This window comes from Oncorhynchus masou, chromosome 18, assembly GCF_036934945.1.
Source record: "Oncorhynchus masou masou isolate Uvic2021 chromosome 18, UVic_Omas_1.1, whole genome shotgun sequence".
In the NCBI taxonomy this organism is placed as follows: domain Eukaryota; kingdom Metazoa; phylum Chordata; class Actinopteri; order Salmoniformes; family Salmonidae; genus Oncorhynchus; species Oncorhynchus masou.
In genome coordinates, this window is record NC_088229.1 from 16758536 (window position 1) to 16774810 (window position 16275).

Here is a 16275-nt window from a genome sequence, read left to right on the forward strand (position 1 = left end):
GAGAGGGATGGAGGAAAGGCTGGTACTGCTTCCTTCCATGTTTTAGCTGCTTCAGTGGAGAGAAAGAGCACACCACTGGGGGAGTTGGTATTTACCAGAGGCGATGACAGTGCTGGCCCAAAGGGTATTCTCAATACTGAGACTCTCATTGACTGGAGGGTCTCCATCCTCCTAAAGCACAGCACAGAGGACACAAAACACAGAGAGAGTATGGAACATTACTCCATGAAAACAGAAAGTCCTTCATCAAAGTTCACTATATATGGTGGCAATTTGTTTATGCATGTCTTAAACAAGAAAAGTAAAATATAATTGTTCAGGCCCTAACACTCACCCTGGTGAAAGTGCCAATAAAGTTGTGGATGTCAATGTTTGGTTCCTCTGCATACACATAGGATCTGATCTGGAGAAGATCCTGGAGGAGCAATCACAACATGGTCACTTATCAATAAGCAATAAAAATTCCAAGAACATCCCCCAAAAACATGAGATGTGGCATTACTTTACTACATTTTTCTGCAGTCAGTGCAGTGCCAACATCATATTCTACTAAAAGATAGATCAGCCATCTGGTCTGGTGACTCACAGCAGCAGTGGGCAGCCTCTGAGTACAGGCCACTGGGTGGCGTAGTTTCCAGTCCGTCTCTCCGTCCAGTTGGTCAGTACGCAGGAAGCAGGAGCCTAGAACAAGGCAGAAGTGAGGAAAATAACTGATCCAGAATGGAGTCAGACACCTCTAGGGGGCACCGTTGTGTAGGCTTTAGAGATTGCAGAAGCATTCAGAGTTATAGGGCCTCCATGGTACAAATAACTACATTCTGTCCATCTAAAAAACTAAATGTGTTACCCTATGTAAATAATGATAATTTACAAACTTGTCAATTTTGTCACATGCGTCAACTTCTAGTATTCTTTTATTTGGTGCATCCTTCATCCCCTCTATCTTTCAACATAAACATATCTTACCAAATGACTTACTGCAAAATAGTGCTCAAATATGAATGGTGCCCAACTGCACATTACTCTGGGGATCAACAAGAAAGTGAAGAGGTATCCATGCCAACCCAACCCTCATCCCCCCTCAGCCTCCAGTAACCCCAGTTCCTCATGGTCTGCGTCATCCTGCCCCCCTGTCTATAGCTCAGAACACTGGGCCTAGCTAGCCTCTTCATAATTGACCTAATGGCCTCCATGTGTCAGAGAGATAACTAACTAACCACTCTTTCCAGTAAAATAAACATGTTGTTTTTCCTCCCCCCACAGGAAAGCACAACCACAACTAAGCATGCTTCATCTAGTTTGTTTTACTCCAAATCAAGATAATAAAAGTGTACGGTTGTCGTACTCCAAATGTTTTATCGCATGATGGATCCTAACAGCTGCTAGTTATCGAGGGGGTGGTGGTGTACTTGTTTAGAAAACAACAAGCCTGGTGGAGATGGCATTGTTTTGCATGGGAGCAATTCATTCTGTTTCTGTCACCACTCTTTCAAATTTCATCCAATAACACATTTGTTTATTCAGATTAGGCTCAGTCTTTGTAGCTTGGTTCCCCAGTTCTCTCTTTGCATTTTATATGTTCTTTCTATTCTACACTCTGCCTGTCTTGGGGACTAACTTGCAATTTAAAAGACAAAAATGGTCAGGGGAAATGAATGGACCATGCTTCTTCTGTCTTCTACCACAACCCGTCCCCCCCAACCACCACTTTGAACGATAGCCTACTGGACCCAATTACAATTTAGACATTGTTGCACTTCCTGTCCTGGCTCTAGGCTAATCCCTTCACCTCACCACCCTTTTTAAACATGCCATTACCCTAACTATCCTGTTTTGGAGATTTGAATGAATGACCAGCAGATGTTTACCATTTCTTTCAGAGGTCCTTAAGAAGATCATGTCAGCAGGAACTCGCTGGTTCTACAAAGGCAGAAATAAAGAAAAACACGACTTCAACTTGCATCCTGTTCTTCTAACCCCCCCCCCTAAACTGTGGACGTTCAGACTTTTGCTTTAATGTGCTACATTACCTGCATTCAGCTAGTCACAATAATAATCCCTGCAGCAAATCATCCAGCCTTACCCTGAATAGGAGCCTGACCAGGCTTTACACTCTGTTTGACCCAGACTCCACTGTGACTGAATCCTGGTCAGCGTAATTGGAAGATGAATTCTCAACACTATTTAAGTTGACAGATTTCAAAACATTGAGTTGGACATTGATTATTTTAAGTGGTCGATGGGTTTAATAAAGATTCACTGTGGCACTTCAGATCCATGCGGTGGTACACATTTTGAATGTTATTTAAAAAAAATGTTTTAACAGATTTCAAGATCATAACAGAGTTCGATTTACTTTCAATGTCTGTCTCCTCGGTCATGGATAAAGAAAATATAAAATGTATAAAGAGAACAACGTGTGACCTATTCTTCAAAGACTCCCAGAATCCACTCTTTCTACAGTAGCCAGTAAAAAATACTGTTAGGAGTTGGAATGTCTATTAGAATTACTTAAGATACTTTTAACAACATAGTGGCGGCAGGTAGCCTAGCGGTTAGAGCATTGGGCCAATAACTCGAATCCCCAAGCTACAAGGTGAAAAATCTTTTTTGAAGTGCCCTTGAGCAAGGCACTTAACCCTAATTTCTCCAAGGTCCCTGTTGATAATGGCTGACACTGGCCATGACCCCACTCTCAGGGGGAGTTGGAATATGCAAAAAAAATCAATTTCACACATGCGTATAATACATACTTGTACATGTGAAATAGGACAAATGTAACCTACCAAATTATATTTTATTATAATGTTACCAGTGATGATGCCATTTGTGACGCTAATTTGAATGGCACAATTGATTGCCTTGTTTTAACTTTCCCACATGGATATGCCAACTTAATGGCGTTTTAAGTGAACTATCTGGTAAGAATGCATTGGTATTTTCTGGGTGGTCTATATCCTACTAATCTCGGCTAACCCAGAACTTTAATCTTGCGTAATTGGTCAGATGCTCGATTAAGTTCTGGGTCCATACGTGTTAAGAGAAGAGATAGAAAACAACGAGCAGAACCGAAATGAAGAGCTCCAACCTCTCTCTTTGCAAGTTACGGGCAAGTCTTTGGGCCAAATGTCCCCTCTCCTTCCGAAATTCAAAAGATGCTAACACCTGCAAAATCGTGATTTGTCCAAATAACCAGAGATGAAAAACCCAAGCACTGGAACTAATGCTGCCGATCTCACACATCCCGTTTTATCATGACAGACCGACAGTACCATTTATGTAGCCTGTCCACGAGAGATTAATATCCTACAATTGTTGCTTCAATTTTTTGTCAATGTCATCAATAATCCAAATGTCAAATGTTTGGTTTTCTGATCCAATTAAGTTCATTTAAAGTTTGTGTCAGTTACGTCTGCATTGAGCTTGACAGACTCAAGCTCAGAAACATTGATCACAAGATTACAAAATCTTTAACTCCTTTCACCTCAAGTCACCAGTCTAGCAGATTAACAGACCAATCATTATTTGTCATATTTGGCAACTTTGCTATCCTGTTATGTAGTTTGCCTAATACATTGATGCAGTTGAGGCGAAATCTACAAAGTGATTCAAACCTTTTCCACGATTATAAGGTCTCCAACTTGAATGCCACTACTTTTCACCTTCACAGTGCCTGAAATAAAAACAAACGTAAAATGAATATTCAATAAGCGTTTTCAGATTGCAGAATGTTGAGTTGACTAAATTCAGTTTGAAAATCATAATGGTATTGTGGTTAGATCAGAAATTAATGATGAATGTTGTTTTATGGACATTCCATTACTCTTAGGAGAGGAAGAATAGAGTAAAACAACCCAAACAAGTACAAATGTAAAACATCCATGTAAACATTCACATGGCTCACACAGGTTTTTTATGGAAGTGTGACATCCTGGTACCATTAACGTCATTCAAAGACACTGTTAAAACACTAGTCTTCATTCTCCCTACTTCTCTTCTCATGGCCCATACATACAGAAACCCTATTCAGCTTACTGTTAACGCCAAACTGTCTCCTCCAGGTTACCTTGCAAATGTAGACAACTGTTGTTATAGATTTCCTTCCACTAAATGTGGGGGAAAAGTAATTTTCCATGTAGGCCTTCAGATCTGAAAGAATGTTGGGAGGGTGGGGGGAGTTGAGCCTTTTCTCTCATTCCATTTGGAATGAACAGGCAAAATTGTTTGGAGCGGGTCACTCACCCTTGACCTTTGCTGTGACCTCAGGCTTTTGCATATGTAATACATTAATATTGCTATGCATTTAGGTTTATTGGGCTTGAAAACCCATTCTGTTTCACTTGGTTTTATTAACGGAGTTTAGTCTACTTTATACACAAATCTGCTAACACAAACTAAACTTTCCCAATAAGCTTCAGAAAGAATTGGTCCGAAGTCAAAATACTAAGGAGAAAGAAACTACTTTAAAATTATGAATCATACATTCCTACAGGATGACACAAAAATCCTTGGTGGACGACTGACATCAAAACATAAATTAACAGCATGTTTTGCTCTTGAGTAGCTACTTTCTCAAAGCAAAACAATCTACAGGCATTTAATGGCATTATCTCTCACACCCTGTGCAACAAGACAAGCCACTGAGGCCACTATCATGGAAGCAACCATTTATTGTGGTTATTGATAAAATAAGCTGCCAGATCAAAGGGGAAAAGTGATGAAAACCACAAGAGGTCTCCAGGTTTTTATTGCTAGTAGCACTTTATTCCAAGCCCTCGTGTACACGTTTACATCCCTGCTTTGAATTAGCCATCACTCCCCTCCCACTCAGGACCCACTCGCCTCCCACCCAGGACCCACTCCCCTGTCAGCTTAGACAGGACCGGACCAAGCTCATACAGTTAACTGGACTGGAGACAAGGGTTGGGGTTAATTCCAAAAATTCAATTCAATTCCCTCTCCCAGGAAATTCCATTTCATTCAAATTCCAGGTCAGTTTTTGCATTCAGAGATAATTAAATTCCTCTCAATTTCAATGTTAGGTAAATTCCAATAATTCAATATTATCGCCAACAATTCCACAAATTCCAATTAGAACTAAATTCCCTCCGGCTTTCAGGCTGATCATGTCACTGTTCAGACTGCCTCACTATATGGGAAATATAGAAATACAAGTTAAAATAAATCTTGCAATCAACTTTTGATTATAAATGCTTTAATTCCATTCACTGGGAAATCCAATTCAAGTCAATTCCAGGGTTTAAATGTGTTTACAATTCCAATTCAAACAGTACAAACAGTCTAAATCCAATACTATTTCAATTCCATAACATGAAGATTGTTGAAATTCAATTCAAGAATTTAACTGGAATTTCAAATTAAATTTGAATAGACCCCAACTCTATTGGAGACACCCACTATTCAGGTACTTGAATTATACTGAATAGAAGCATCAGAAAACTACTGTAGGTCATTAATTGGTTGGAGTGGTTACATTGGACCTGTTTATAAAACATATTTATGTTGTTGTTTATTCTTCTTATTGGGTACCAACTGCAAACAAAATCTTACCTCTTATTGAGAGCTTGCTATATATCTGTGAATTCACTTCTTTGTCTCGACAATAACATCTGATCTCTTCAACTGCTTCTCTCAAAATGGTAATAATCAAAACAATTCCCTGAAATACAAAAATATAAGACAAACCTTCTAAATGTGTAAATTTACAACAAGTATCTTGTTTTAAAGCAAGTGATTGGTGGATCATGTGAATACTTGATGCTATATTACTTTGGCAAAATGCTACACTGCTTACCAAAGGAACCCAGTAGGTGTACAGAGCACCTAGCCTGAGCTCATTGACAAACTGAGAACAGGCCAGGAGCAGAAAGTACAAGTTGAAGAAGTACTTGAACTGATTAAACAGTACCTGAGAAAACAAAACAGAACAATATGATTTCACAAAAATCAGCCAACCACAAATATGTACGTACATTAGGGGCATTATAATACACTGCTCAAAAAAATATAGGGAACACTTAAACAACACAATGTAACTCCAAGTCAATCACAGTTCTGTGAAATCAAACTGTCCACTTAGGAAGCAACACTGATTGACAATACATTTCACATTCTGTTGTGCAAATGGAATAGACAACAGGTGGAAAGTATAGGCAATTAGCAAGACACCCCCAATAAAGGAGTTGTTCTGCAGGTGGGGACCAAAGACTACTTCTCAGATCCTATGCTTCCTGGCTGATGTTTTCATCACTTTTGAATGCTGGCGGTGCTTTCACTCTAGTGGTAGCATGAGACGGAGTCTACAACCCACACAAGTGGCTCAGGTAGTGCAGCTCATCCAGGATGGCACATCAATGTGAGCTGTGGCAAGAAGGTTTGCTGTGTCTGTCAGCGTAGTGTCCAGAGCATGGAGGCGCTACCAGGAGACAGGCCAGTACATCAGGAGACGTGGAGGAGGCCGTAGGAGGGCAACAACCCAGCAGCAGGACCGCTACCTCCGCCTTTGTGCAAGGAGGAGCAGCACTGCCAGAGCCCTGCAAAATGACCTCCAGCAGGCCACAAATGTACATGTGTCTGCTCAAACAGTCAGAAACAGACTCCATGAGACTGGTATGAGGGCCCGACGTCCACAGGTGGGGGTTGTGCTTACAGCCCAACACCGTGCAGGACGTTTGGCATTTGCCAGAGAACACCAAGATTGGCAAATTCGCCACTGGCGCCCTGTGTTCTTCACAGATGAAAGCAGATTCACACTGAGCACATGTGACAGACGTGACAGAGTCTGGAGACGCCATGGAGAACGTTCTGCTGCCTGCAACATCCTCCAGCATGACTGGTTTGGCGGTGGGTCAGTCATGGTGTGGGGTGGCATTTCTTTGGGGGGCCGCACAGCCCTCCATGTGCTCGCCAGAGGTAGCCTGACTGCCATTAGGTACCGAGATGAGATCCTCAGACACCCTGTGAGACCATATGCTGGTGCGGTTGGCCCTGGGTTCCTCCTAATGCAAGACAATGCTTGACCTCATGTGGCTGGAGTGTGTCAGCAGTTCCTGCAAGAGGAAGGCATTGATGCTATGGACTGGCCCGCCCGTTCCCCAGACCTGAATCCAATTGAGCACATCTGGGACATCATGTCTCGCTCCATCCACCAACACCACGTTGCACCACAGACTGTCCAGGAGTTGGTGGATGCTTTAGTCCAGGTCTGGGAGGAGATCCCTCAGGAGACCATCCGCCACCTCATCAGGAGCATGCCCAGGCGTTGTAGGGAGGTCATACAGGCACGTGGAGGGCCACACACACTACTGAGCATCATTTTGACTTGTTTTAAGGACATCACATCAAAGTTGGATCAGCCTGTAGTGTGGTTTTCCACTTTCATTTTGAATGGGACTCCAAATCCAGACCTCCATGGGTTGATAAATTTGATTTCCATTGATAATTTTTGTGTGATTTTGTTGTCAGCACATTCAACTATGTAAAAAAAAGTATTTAATAAGAATATTGCATTCCTTCAGATCTAGGATGTGTGATTTTAGTGTTCCCTTTAATTTTTTGAGCAGTGTATATGCACGTGACAAGATATTAATCACTAAGGGTTCAGTTGAGACAAAAATAAGCTTATAGTTTCAGACATATCCACACACAAACACACATTCTAATATACAGTACCAGTCAAAGGTTTAAACACACCTTCTCATTCAAGGGTTTTTTATTTATTTTGACTATTTTCTACATTGTAGAATAATAGTGAAGACATCAAAACTATGAAGTAACACATATGGAATCATGTAGTAACTCAAAAAGTGTTAAATAAATCAAAATATACTTTATATTTGAGATTCTTCAAAGTAGACAATCTTTGCCTTGACGACAGCTTTGCACACTCTTGGCATTCTCTCAAACAGCTTCATGAGGAATGCTTTTCCAATAGTCTTGAAGGAGTTCCCACATATGCTGAGCATTTGTTGGCTGCAGTCTGCGGTCCAACGCATCCAAAACCATCTGAATTGGGTTAAGGTCGGGTGATTGTGGAGGCCAGGTCATCTGATGCCAGCCTTGTTACTCGAACTCTGTGAAGCATTTATGTGGGCTGCAATCTGAGTTGCAGTTAACTCTATTGAACTTATCCTCTGCAGCAGAGGTAAATCTGGGTCTTCCGTTCCTGTGGATGTCCTCAAGAGAGCCAGTTTCATCATAGCTCAAGGTGTTTGCACTTGAAGAAACTCTCAAATTTCCTGACATTTTCTGCATTGACTGACCATCATGTCTTAAAGTAACGATGAACTGTCATTTCTCTTTGCTCATTTCAGATGTTCTTGCCATAATATGGACTTGGTCTTTTACCAAATAGGACTATCTTGTATACCACCCCTACCTTGTCACAACACAACTGATTGGATCAAACGCATTAAGAAGGAAAGAAATTCCACAACTTTTAACAAGGCACACCTGTTAATTTAAATGCATTCCAGGTGACTACCTCATGAAGCTGGTTGAGAGAATGCCACGAATGTGCAATATTGTCATCAAGACAAAGGATGGCTACTTTGAAGAATTTGTTTAACACTTTTTTTGGTTACTTCATGATTACATGTGTAAATTCGTAGTTTTGATGTCTTCACTATTATTCTACAATGTAGAAAATAGTAAAAATAAAGAAAAAACAGGAATTAGTAGGTGTTCTAAAACCTTTGGCTGGTACTGTATATATGATATATCTCAACACAGACGGACATCAACTTTTCTAGTGCCACCCAGTCAAGTATAGATTTAACAGTCTCACATAGCTGAATTTCATTACTACCAATGTGCAAGATTACTACAAAGGGAAAGATTGTGTTCTCTCATTGCTACAGTGAGTAATTTACTCAACTACTGACAGGTGACAGTGAACACTCACACAACAAGAATAATGTGTTGATTTGAGAATGTGTGAATTTGCAATGCAAAAAAGGACTGGTCTTCTTGTTTTTCCTACTTTTAATGCATGACTTAATATCCAAAAAAGGCACAATGTTTAAGACTAGATAATGTTTGAGCTCAGAAAATCAGAAAGTGAGAAAAATGTTCCTTACTATTTTTGCCGTGCTTTAGCTTTAATTAGAGACTCAACAACTACAGTAGAGGCAAACTAGTCTATACGGCACAGGCTAACATAAGTGCTCATTTGATTAGAATCCGTGTCCACCAACCCCCTATTCTAATCTATGGGGTCAGCTCTACTTCTCACTCTCCACTTTGCCACGAAACCAATAACTCCACTTTGCCACTAACTCCACTTTGCCACTAAACCAAAAACTCCACTTTGCCACTAACTCCACTTTGCCACTAACTCCACTTTGCCACTAACTCCACTTTGCCACTAAACCAATAACTCCACTTTGCCACTAAACCAATAACTCCACTTTGCCACTAAACCAATAACTCCACTTTGCCACTAAACTAATTCCGGCTTGTTGTGTTGTGAATGAGGAGCAGATGGCGTTTGCTTGGTTGACCCGGAGTACCTGACACTCACCCCTGGGAGGAAGGTGAAGAAGTTGTACTTCTGGTTGTTAATGACGTTCCGGGGGTACCTCTGTTCTCTCTTCTCTGGGTGGCCCAGCCACACTGTCCGCGGCCGGAAGTCCCCCATGCCGCAGCACCGAGACCACGGGCAGCACCTGAGGAACACCAGTGTAGTTCATCGTTAGGGCTAGTTTCCTGGACACAGGTTAAGCTTACTCCTAGACCTGTACATCACAAAGAGTCTCAGGGTAGTGCAGATGTAGGATCAGTCTTGCCTTTTTATTCATAATGAGTATACGGACAGGGGGGACAGATCAACACTCCTACTCTGAGATGCTTTTGAACACTGGCCCTAGACTAAAAACAATGCTCAATGAAGAAATTCCAATACAATGCTTTTTAGTCCATGACTAGGAATAATCTGTGTCCGGGAAACTGGCCCTTTTAGAGTATTCCTCTCACTGAAATGCCACCACAACAATATGTAAATACTACAGTTGAAGTCAGAAGTTCACATACACCTTAGCCAAATACATTTAAACTCAGTTTTTCACAATTCCTGACATCTAATCTTTGTAACAAGTCCCTGTCTTAGAATGTGTATGTCAGAATAATAAGAATGTGAAATGTCAGAATAATAAGAGAGAACGATTTATTTCAGATTTTATTTCTTTCATCACATTCCCGTTGGGTCAGAAGTTCACATACATTCAATCAGTATTTGATAGCATTGCCTTTAAATTGTTTAACTTGGGTCAAACGTTTTGTGTAACCTTGCATAAGCTTCCCACAATAAGTTGGGTGAAATTTGGCCCATTCCTCCTGACAGAGCTGGTGTAATTGAGTAAGGTTTGTATGCCTCCTTGCTCACACACGCCTTTTCAGTTCTGCCGACAAATGTTCGATAGATGAGATCAGGGCTTTGTGATGGACACTCCAATACCTTGACTTTGTTATTCTTAAGCCATTGGCCACAACTTTGGAAGTATGCTTGGGGTCATTGTCCATATGGAAGACCCATTTGCGACCAAGCTTTAACTTTTTGACTGGATGTCTTGAGATGTTGCTTTAATATATCCACATAATTTTCCTCTCTCATGATGCCATCTATTTGGTGAAGTGCACCAGTCCCTACTGCAGCAAAGCACCCCCACAACATGATACTCCCACCCTGTGCTTCACAGTTGGGATGGTGTTCTTCGGCTTGCAAGCCTCCCCCCTTTTCCTCCAAACATAACGATGGTCATTATGGCCAAACAGTTATATTTTTGTTTCACCAGACCAGAGGACATTTCTCTAAAAAGTACAATCTTTGTCCCCATGTGCAGTTGCAAACCGTAGTCTGGCATTTTTATGGATTTTTTGAAGCAGTGGCTTCTTCCTTGCTGAGTGGCCTTTCAGGTTATGTCGATACAGGACTTGTTTTACAGTGGATATAGATACTTTTGTACCCGTTTCCTCCAGCATCTTCACAAGATCCTTTGCTGTTATTCTGGGATTGATTTGCACTTTTCGCACCAAACTACATTCATCTTTAGGAGACAGAACGCGTCTCCTTCCTGAGTGGTATGACAGCTGTGTGGTCCCATGGTGTTTATACTTGCATTCTATTGTTTGTACAGATGAACGTGATACCTTCAGGCATTTGGAAATTGCTCCCAAAGATGAACCATACTTGGAGGTCTACAATTTTTTTTATCTGAGGTCTTGGCTGATTTATTTTGATTTTCCCATGATGTCAAGCAAAGAGGCACTGAGTTTGAAGGTAGGCATTGAAATACATCCACAGCTACACCTCCAATTGACTCAAATTATGTCAATTAGCCTATCAGAGGCTTCTAAAGCCATTACATCATTTTCTGGAATTTTCCAAGCTGTTTAAAAGGCACAGTCAACTTAGTGTACGTAAACTTCTGACCCACTGGAATTGTGATACAATGAATGAATGATAAGTGAAATAATCTGTCTGTAAACAATTGTTGGAAAAATGACTGTAGATGTCCTAACCGACTTACCAAAACTATAGTTTGTTAACAAGAAATGTGTGGAGTGGTTGAAAAACAGGTTTTAATGACTCCAACCTAACTGTATGTAAACTTGCAACTTCAACTGTATGTTTCCTACCGTGGTGTGGAATGCTTCAGTCAAGCAATAGAGCCATAGAGGTGGGTCCTGAGTCAGTAAAAATTGGCATCGTGTGTTAGGCAGCAAGGCCCTAGTTTCATACACCCTTCAACAAAATATTCCACTTCATCTAAGCAAGCAGTCAGCAGGTAACCTAACCTTATGGCTTGCCATGTGTCACAATGTTCAGATCAAATATTGTATACATATTCTAGATACTAATTACTTGGATAATGAATCACTGACTGTGGATGAAGTGAGAAATTTAACCCCTTCTAATTCCAAAAATAGGAAGCTGTGTTCAAACTTGGGCTGACTGCTTGCTACAAATTGGATAAATGCAGAACCTAATTGTTCAAGATATTTAGTAGAATGAAGTTACCCTTCCAGATGTGCGAGACAACAACTTCAGAAAAGTCCCCTCTGTATTGGAGTTAGGCGAAAGCATGCATGTCAAATTGATTCATATTGAAATAAAATAGGACATACTGCTCACTTCCACAAAAGATGGAATATGTAAGCCAATTTGTAAGTCGCTCTGGATAAGAGCGTCTGCTAAATGACTTAAATGTAAATGTAATGTGAACCAATGAGGTTTACATTAAGAAGTCAAGCTACAGTAGGCCTACTTTATTTTAAAAAGGAAATATTACATTTCAAGAACACATATGGAGCTCCTCCAAGGAAACGGAGGACAATCCCCTTTAGTGAATTTCAAAAAATAAAAATAGTAAAACATTAAAAAGTTATCCTTTTAGATAAAACGACACTAAATATATTCACGTCATCAAATGATTGATTAAAACACACTGTTTTGCAATGAAAGTCTACAGCAGCCTCAACAGCACTCTGTAGGGTAGCACCATTGTTTAGCCAGAGGACAACTAGTTTCCGTCCTAGCTCTGGGTACATTGACTTTAATACAAAATCTAGGAGGTTTTGTGGTTCTCTCCCCCTACCAGACACAGTACTTATGACAACTTCCGGACGACGCCCTCCAACCTATCAGAGCTCTTGCAGCATGAACTGACATGTTGTCCACCCAATCAAATGATCAGAGAATTAAATCTAGTAATTTAATCAAAGAGAGAGACAATAGGTTTACTTTTTTTTTTTTTTTCAAATGAATTTCTTCAAAAATGAAGGAGAAGCAAGAGAGGAGAGCTAGCTATATTTAGTTGTATTTTTGATTAACTTTCCCGAATGCAGCCAGCTAGTTTAGCCTACTCAAACACCTGGATCAAACAGAGAGGGATGCTATGTTAGCTAGTTGGCTAACTAACACAGGAACTATTCCAAGTCAAGGTAAGCTTTAGGTTTTATTAATTTATTGCCACGGGGGGCCGCAAATGTAAATCAAATCAAATTTGATTTGTCACATGCGCCCAATACAACAGCCACTTGATTGGATGTTCAGGAGTCTTACAGCTTTGGGGTAGAAGCTGTTTAGTAGCCTCTTGGACCTAGACTTGGAGCTCCGGTACTGCTTGCCGTACGGTAGCAGAGAGAACAGTCTATGACTAGGGTGGCTGGAGTCTGACCAATTTTAGGGCTGTCCTCTGACACCGCCTAGTACAGGTCCTGGATGGTAGGAAGCTTGGCCCCAGTGATGTACTGGGCCGTACGCACTACCCTCTGTGGTGCCATGCGGTCGGAGGCTGAGCAGTTGCCATACCAGGCAGTGATTGCAACCCGTCAAGGATGCTCTCGATGGTGCAGCTGTAGAACCTTTTGAGGATCTGAGGACCCATGCCAAATATTTTCAGTCTCCTGAGGGGGAATAGGTTTTGTCGGGTCCTCTTCATGACTGTCTTGGTGTGCCTGGACCATGTTAATTTGTTGGTCGCCAAGGAACTTGAAGCTCTCAACCTGCTCCACTACAGCCCAGACGATGAGAATGGGGGCATTCTCGGTCCTCATTTTCCTGTAGTCCACAATTATCTCCTTGTCTTGATCACATTGAGGGAGAGGTTGTTGTCCGGTCAGGTCATTGACCTCCTTCCTATTGGCTGTCTAGCCATTGTCGGTGATCAGGCCTACCTCTGTTGTGTCATCGGCAAACTTAATGATGGTGTTGGAGTCGTGCCTGGCCATGCAGTTATAAGTGAATAGGGAGTACAGGAGGGGACTGAGCATGCACCACTGAGGGACCCCAGTGCTGAGGATCAGCGTGGCTGGTGTGTTGTTACCTACCCTTACCAACTGCTTGCTGCTGACTGTACTTGCATGATTGTAGTGGGTTTACTAATGTGTTTGTTCTAATAAGGCTGTAATGTAACAAAACCTGAAAAAGTCAAGGGGAATGAAGGCTATTCCATGAGAGAAATTACAAAGAAACTGAAGATCGCTGCTCCTTTCTGCTCCCTTCACAGGAGTAGTACACAGTGTTGTATGAGATCTTCAGTTTCTTGGCAATTTCTCGCATGGAATAGCCTTCTGTTCCCAGAACAAGAATAGACTGACGGGTTTCAGAAGAAGGATCTTTGTTTCTGGACATTCTGAGCCTGTAATTGAACCCACAAATGGGCCCCTGTATGCCTATGTACATATATGATTAAAATCAGCCGTTTCCAGCTACAATAGTCATTTACAACATTAACAATGTCTACACTGTATTTCTGATCAGTTTGATGTTATTTTAATGGACAAAAAATATATATATTTAAAAAACAAGGACATTTCTAAGTGATCCCCAAACCTTTGAACAGTAGTATATATCACACACACACACACACGTAAGAACACCTGCTCTTTCGATGACAGACTGACCAGGTGAATCCAGGTGAAAGCTATGATCCTTTAGTGATGTCACTTGTTAAATCCACTTCAAATCAGTGTTGATGAAGGGGAGGTGACAGGGTAAAGAATGATTGTTAAGCCTTGGGACATGGATTGTGTATGTGTACCATTCAGAGAGGGAATGGGCAATACAAAATATTTAAGTGCCTTTCAATGGGGTATAGGTGCCAGGCTCACCGGTTTGTGTCAAGAACTGCAACGTTGCTGGGTTTTCTACGCTCAACAGTTTCCCATATGTATCAAGAATAGTCCACCACCCAAAGGACATCCAGACAACTTGACACAACTGTGGGAAGCATTGGAGGCAACATGGGCCAGCATTCCTGTGGAACACTTTTGACACCTGGAAGAGTCCATGCCCCAACAAATTGAGGCTGTTCTGAGGGCAAAAGGGGGGTGGGTGCACTCAATATTAGCAAGGTGTTCTTAATGTTTTGTATACTCTGTGTACACTGAACAAAAATTTAACAACAATTTCAACAATTTTACTGAGTTACAGTTCATAAGGAAATCAGTCAATTGAAATAAATGCATTAAGGGGGAAGGGGGGGTGGGGAGTTATTCAGTATTAGGAGGTGTTCCTAATGTTTGGTATACTTAGTATATATGGTTGCTTATCTTAACTAATTTGCACTTCATTTAAATCTTAACATTGAAATGCTCTGACAAGCACCATCTCTGAGATTGACTCTTCAAATCAAATTGTTTTGGTCACACACATGTTTAGCAGATGTTATTGCGGATGTAGCAAAATGCTTCCTGCCTGAGGGGATGATGGGTACATGAGAGGTGAATAGGGGATGCCCAGACAGGTGTGTAGCCTAGACTTGGGTGGCCTGCATTAGGTTTTACTTTAACATTTGTGCAATTTTATGAGGGCAATATTATCATTGCATATCATATCAGGAAATAGGAGTTACAATTATTATTATATATAAATGCACTGTGTAATAATAAGTCACATCATCCATATTATGTGTCTATCAATAGATAGTCATGGTGGTTTGCTGTCCCCTAAACCAGGGTTTCCCAAACTCGGTCCTGGGGCACCCCATGGGTGCATGTTTTTTGTTTTTGTTTGCCTTAGCACAACACAGCTGATTCAAATAACCAACTCATCATCAAGTTTAGATTATTTGAATCAGCTGTGTAGTGCTTGGGCAAAAAACGAAATGTGCAAGGGGCGTGCCCCAGGCCCGAGTTGGGAAACCCTTCCCAAAACAAGTGCTGATTCTTATAGTAAGGCCTGCCCTGTTTTGGGCTGTCTCAACGCAATGACACAAAGAATGTCAGTCAACCATGCCACATTACTCCAACTTAATTTGAAACATAATGCGCAGGGTGTTGTTTTTTTATCGGTCTAAATGCCAATCTAGTCCCATGGATACTTAACAATAGGCGATTAATATTGTACTAACATCGACAGGACGGACAGCACCCGGAACGATGGATGATACATATTTCCCTAAACAAGCCCGTCAATTGTTCTTTTAGAAAATAGGTTCGTTTCATCTTGAACGTTTAGAATATACGGTTACAATGGAGATATTCGTCTGTGGGTTTTGAAAACAATTCGTGTTATCAGCCATCGAGCTAAATAACAGCCTAACGTCGTCGTTCTTAACATTTACAGTGTATACAACGTATTTTTTGTTCTTACCCATTCCTGTTTTTATTGTCGTGTCTTTTTTTGTCTCTCACTGGTTGCAAAGCAATATTGTCCGTCATTCCTGCAGCCCCAGCTGACCGTGAAGCCAGACGAAGACCACCTCGCTGTCTGCGTTCTGGGCGGGGGCTTTTCTGTGTGTCAGTGGCTGCTTT

General features: G+C 41.2%; 1 protein-coding gene across 1 annotated transcript in view; it reads right to left on the bottom strand.

Annotated features, from left to right (window-relative positions):
- The window catches only part of LOC135504100 (probable phospholipid-transporting ATPase IIA), a 39458-nt gene extending 23208 nt beyond the window's left edge, over positions 1-16250 (bottom strand). Inside the window, exons 1-9 of the mRNA XM_064922391.1 lie at positions 16115-16250; positions 9542-9686; positions 5816-5929; positions 5572-5680; positions 3615-3673; positions 1869-1920; positions 587-681; positions 335-415; positions 96-171 (exon numbers count right to left, since the gene is read on the bottom strand). Coding sequence (XP_064778463.1) covers positions 96-171; positions 335-415; positions 587-681; positions 1869-1920; positions 3615-3673; positions 5572-5680; positions 5816-5929; positions 9542-9686; positions 16115-16182 — 799 coding nt within the window. The 5' untranslated portion in view covers positions 16183-16250. The remainder of the gene's footprint in view (positions 1-95; positions 172-334; positions 416-586; positions 682-1868; positions 1921-3614; positions 3674-5571; positions 5681-5815; positions 5930-9541; positions 9687-16114) is intronic.
- Positions 16251-16275: the final 25 nt, after the last annotated feature.